Source organism: Ochotona princeps, chromosome 13, assembly GCF_030435755.1.
Source record: "Ochotona princeps isolate mOchPri1 chromosome 13, mOchPri1.hap1, whole genome shotgun sequence".
Classification (NCBI taxonomy): domain Eukaryota; kingdom Metazoa; phylum Chordata; class Mammalia; order Lagomorpha; family Ochotonidae; genus Ochotona; species Ochotona princeps.
Window position 1 is genome coordinate 2449262 of NC_080844.1, and position 5609 is coordinate 2454870.

Below are 5609 nucleotides of genomic sequence, written 5' to 3' on the forward strand. Positions count from 1 at the left end.
TATATTTCTGTTATTTCTGTATATGAGTTTTTTGTTTCATGTATGTGTGCATATATGTATAGAGGGTAATTGAAAAGGTACAGAAAATGAAATTAAAAATCAGATTGTTTTGTTAGAGAAGGACACAAATATAGAGGTCTTCAAAAGATTAAAAATGATATAAATTAACAACTTAAGTTATAAAGTAGTGAATTTTTATTAAAAAGAATTTCTACTAAAATGCAGAGGTTTTAAAATAAGTGGATAAAATAGAAATAATGTTTTATGATAGTTTTTGTGACAAAATGAAGTTCATGGGTCACACAAGGTTTGTCCTTTGTATTACAGATAGCTGACACATTTTCAAGTTTGCTGAGATGAACAAAGCCTCCACTTATGTTATCATTAAGAAATGTGTACACTTTCCAAGCTGGCATTGGCATCTTAGCCAATGCCTTTCTCCTCATCTTCCACATCTTCACAATCCACCGGGTTCATAGACCAAGGCCCACTGATATAACCACCTGTCAACTGGCTTTTGTGCACCTAATGATGCTAGTTATTGCTCTGGATATTTTATCTGCAGACATGTTCAAATGGCCAACTTTTCCCAGTGAACTGAAATGCAAGCTTTTGTTCTACGTGAGTAGGGTGATGAGGGGACTCTCAATTTCCACCACCTGTCTCCTGAGCATCATTCAGGTCATCACCATAAGTCCCAGCTCTTTCTATTTGTCAATGTTCAAACACAAACTAACAAATTATATTGTCATTGCTTCTTTCTGTATTTGGTCCCTCAACCTGTCTTCCAGTAGCAATATGATCATCTACACTGTAGCTCATTCTAACAGCAGTAATCTACTCAATATCAGTAAGTACTGCTCATTTTCCTCAATGAACTCTGTCATCAGGAAAATATTTTTTATGCTTGAATTATCCCAGAGTGTCTTCTTTGTAGGAATCATGCTGCTCACCAGTACATACATGGTGATTTTCTTATGTAGCCATCAGAGGAAGTCTGAGTACCTTCATAACATGAGCATTTCACCAAGAATATCCCCAGCAAAACGGGCTACCTGCACTGTCCTAGTGCTGGTGAGTTTATTTGTGATTATGTACTGTGTCGATATCACCATCTCAGCCTTTTCATCTGTACTGTGGAAATACGAGCAAGGCATCGTGGATATTCAGAGGTTTATGGGAAACATCTATGCCACTGTCAGTCCTTTGGTACATATTAGTTCTGATAATAGGATACTTGGTCTTTTTATTTATTTTTTTAAATTATTTATTATTTAACTTCATTAATTACATTGTATTATGTGACACAGTTACATAGATACTTGGGTTCTCCCACCCCTCCCCAAACCCTCCCACCATGGCGGATTCCTCCACCTTGTTGCATAACCACAGCTCAAGTTCAGTTGAGATTCCCCCATTGCAAGCGTATACCAAACATAGAGTCCAGCATCTTATTGTGCACTCAAGTTCAACTGCTTCTTAGGTATACCCTCTCTGGTCTGATGACAGAGCCAGCAGAGTATCATCCCAGTCAATTGAAAGCTCCAACATACCATCAGCAAAAATTTACATCATTATGGAATTAATTGACATAGTAATGAGTAACCAATATGGTAAAAGTAAATGCGAGTTCCCAGCCACCTTCTGTGACCACCTCACCTATACTTCAATTTAGTTTATACACAACATATAACATTCAAAACATAACATGTTATACATAACATCATATCATCTTAAATTAAGGCAAACATGTGGTATTTAACCTTTTGTGATTGGCTCATTTCCCTTAGCATTATGGTTTCCAGTTTGGCCCATTTGGCCACAAAGAACTGCATTTTGTTTTTTTTTAATAGCTGAGTAGTATTCCATGGAGTAGATGTACCATAGTTTTCTTATCCAATCCTCTGTTGATGGGCATTTTGGTTGCCTCCATGTTTTTGCAATTACTGATTGTGCTGCTATGAGCATAGGAGTGCATGTTGGTTTCTCATAAAACAAGTGTTCTGGATATATTCTTAGGAGTGCTATTGCTGGATCATACGGTATGCTGAATTTGAGTTGTTTGAATATTCTCCATACTGATTGCCATAGAGGCTGTACCAGCCTGCAGCCCCACCAGCAGTGGAGTAGGGATCCCTTTTCCCCGCAACCTCGCCAACAAGTGTTGTTGGTGCTTTTATTCATGTGGGCCAGTCTTACTGGCGTTAGGTGGTACCTCATTGATGTTTTAATTTGGATTTCCCTTATTGCCAGGGAACTTGAGCATTTTTTCATATGTTTATTTGCCATTTGGGTTTGTTCCTTTGTGAAGTGTTTGCCCATTTCCCGTACCCATTTCTTGAGTGGCTTGTTTGTTTTGACATTTTGGTTGTTTTGTAGCTCTTTGTATATTCTGGAGATCAGCCCTCTATCACCTACGTCGTGTGCTTCTCTAGCTGTACAGAAGCTTCTTAGTTTGATGAGGTCCAAATTGTTTATTTTGGTCTCGATTTCTACTGCATTTGGAGTCTTTTTTAGGAAGTGAGGGCCTACCCCTAAGTGTTGCAGTGTGTTTTCAACATTTTCTTCCAAAAGTTTGAAGGTTTCTGGATGTAGGTTTAGATCTGTTATCCATTTAGATCTGATCTTAGTGTATGGTGAGAGATGTGGGTCTATCTTTTTGTTTCTTCAGGCTATTAACCAGTTGTCCCAACAGCATTTATTGAACAGACCTTCCCATTTGCCTGGATTGTCGTTTGTCTTTTTGTCAAAGATTATTTGGCTGTATCTGTATGGGTTTCCTTCTGGTGTTTCTATTCTGCTCCATTGATCTTCCTCTCTATCTTTGTGCCAGTACCATGCTGTTTTGATAACCACTGCCCTATAGTATGTCCAGAGATCCGGAACTGTGATTCCCCCTGCTAACTTCCTTTTCTTCAGGATGGTCCTGGCTATCCGAGGTTTTTTGTGCTTCCAGATGAACCTTTGGATCATTGTTTCCAGTTCCATGAAGAATGTTTTGGGCAATTTGATTGGGATTGCGTTGAATGTATATATTGCTTTTGCCAGTATAGACATTTTAATGATATTGATTTTACCTATCCAGGAGCATGGGATGTTACTCCATCTTTCGAGGTCTTGTTCAATTTCTTTTTTAAATAGTTTGTAGTTTTCTTCAAATAAGTCTCCTACATTTTTGGTTAGATTTATTCCCAGATATTTCATACTTTTCTCTGTTATTTTGAATGGTATCTTGCTGGTTAAGTCTTTTTTCCATCTTGGGGCTTTTCGCATACACTATGGCTGTTGATTTTTGTTCATTAATTTTGTACCCTGCCACTCTACCAAACTCTCGTACAAGTTCTAGCAGTCTCTGTATTGAGTCTCTTGGCTCTTCTACATAAAGAATCATATCATCTGCATATAGTGAGAGTTTGACTTTTTCATTTCCCATTTGGATTCCTCTGATTTCTTTTTCTTGTCTTATGGCCTCAGCGAGTACCTCTAGTACTATGTTGAATAGTAGTGGAGAAAGTGGACATCCCTGTCTTGTTCCAGATCTCAGTGGGAAGGGTTCCAGCTTTTCTCCATTCAGTATGATGCTGGAGTTGGGTTTTTCATATATGGCTTTAATTATGGTGTGGATTTTTCCATCTATGCCTACCTTGGTTAGGGTTTTTAGTAGGAAGTGGTGTTGGATTTTGTCGAAAGCTTTTTCTGCATCTATTGATACTATCATGTGATTCTTGTTTTTCAGTTTTTGGATGTAGTGTATCACATTGATGGATTTGCAAATGTTGAACCATCCCTGCATTCCAGGGATGAATCCTACTTGATCTGGATGAACGATCTGTCTGATGTGTTTTTGAATTCTGTTGGCTAGGATTTTGTTGAGAATCTTAGCATCAATGTTCATCAAAGAGATAGGTCTGTAGTTTTCCTTCTCTGTTAGTTCTCTGTCTGGTTTTGGGATTAAGGTAATGTTGGCTTCATAGAATGAGTTTGGAAGGGTTGCTTCCTTTTCTATTGTTTTGAAGAGTTTGTAGAGGATTGGGGTCAGTTCTGTTCGGAATGTTTTGTAGAATTCTGTAGTGAAGCCATCTGGGCCTGGGCTTTTCTTTGTTGGGAGGTCTTTAATCACGGATTCAATCTCTGCTTCAGTTATGGGTTTGTTCAGGTCGTTTGTTGCCTCTGGGCTAAGTTTTGGCAGGTGGTAGAAGTCTAAGAACTTTTCCATTTCTTGGTGGTCTTCTGATTTGTTGGAGTACAGTGCTTTGTAGTAATTTCTGATGATGTTCTTAATGATTGTAATGTCTGCTGTTATGTTGCCTTTTTCATCTTTGATGCTATTAATTCTTGCCTTCTCTTTTTTTTTCTTTGTCAGTCTGGCCAGCGGGGTGTCTATTTTGTTTATCTTTAAAAAAAAACAGCTTTTTGATTCATTGATTTTGTGTATGGTTTTTTTTTTTTATTTCTATCTGGTTGATTTCCTCCCTTGTTTTGATGATTTCTTGTTTCCTGTTGTGTGTGGGGCTCATCTGCTCCTGCTTTTCCAATTCCTGGAGGTGTGTGGTTAGTTCTTGTATTTGGCGCCTCTCTTGGGCCTTGACATGAGCTCCAATTGTGATGAGTTTACCCCGTAGCACTGCTTTGGCAGTGTCCCACAAATTTTGGAATGTTGTGTCAGAGTTTTCATTGGTTTCCATAAATTTTTTGATCTCATCTTTAATTTCCTCTCTGATCCATTGTTCGTTTAATAGCATATTGTTCAGCCTCCAAGAGTTTCTGTATTTCCTGGGGCATTTTGAATTGCTGATTTCCAATTTCATTCCGTGGTGGTCTGAGAGGGTACATGGTATGATTCCTATCTTTTTGAAGTTATTTAGGTTTGCTTTGTGTCCTATCATGTGGTCGATCCTGGAGAAGGTGCCATGCACTGCTGAAAAAAATGTATAATCTGTGGCCTTAGGGTAAAAAATTCTATAAATGTCAACCAAGTCCAGTTATTCTGTTGTTTGTATGAGCTCTGTTGTTTCTTTGTTGAGTTTGTTTTGTTGATCTGTCTATAGTTGTTAGTGGGGTGTTAAGATCACCCACTATTATTGTGTGCATGTCTATGTCTCCCCTTAAGTCCGTGAGTAATTGCTTCACGTAGCTAGGTGCGTTTGAATTTGGTGCATATATGTTCACAATGGTAATTACTTCCTGATGGATCAGTCCCTTCACCAATATATAATGTCCTTCCCTGTCCTTTTTGATGTGTGTCAGATTGAAGTGCACATCATCTGAAATTAAGACAGCTACCCCAGCCTTTTTTTCTCATCCACTGGCATGAAATATCTGTTTCCAACCTTTCACTTTCAGCTTCTTCGAATCTCTTCTGGTTAGATGTGTCTCTTGTAGGCAACAGATTGTTGGGTGCTGTTTGATGATCCATTCTGTTAATCTATGCCTTTTGATTGGTGAGTTCAGGCCATTTGTGTTAAGAGTTAAAATGGAGAGGTTGTGATTTTGCCCTGCCATACTTGTTTTTGTGGGTGTTGATATCTGTGTAATTGCCCTTCCTTGTGTGGACTTTAGTGGGGAGATCTTCCTGTTTGCCATCTTTGCTTATGATTCACCTCCTTTTT

General features: G+C 38.4%; 1 protein-coding gene across 1 annotated transcript; it reads left to right on the top strand.

The window, feature by feature from the left end:
* Positions 1–375: 375 nt before the first annotated feature.
* On the top strand, positions 376–1242 carry LOC131481635 (putative vomeronasal receptor-like protein 4; the record flags this gene model as incomplete). The annotated part of the gene is made up of 1 exon (XM_058671147.1): positions 376–1242. A coding segment is annotated over exon 1 (867 nt), but the record flags the coding sequence as incomplete, so codon positions are not given.
* Between the last annotated feature and the right edge of the window lie 4367 nt (positions 1243–5609).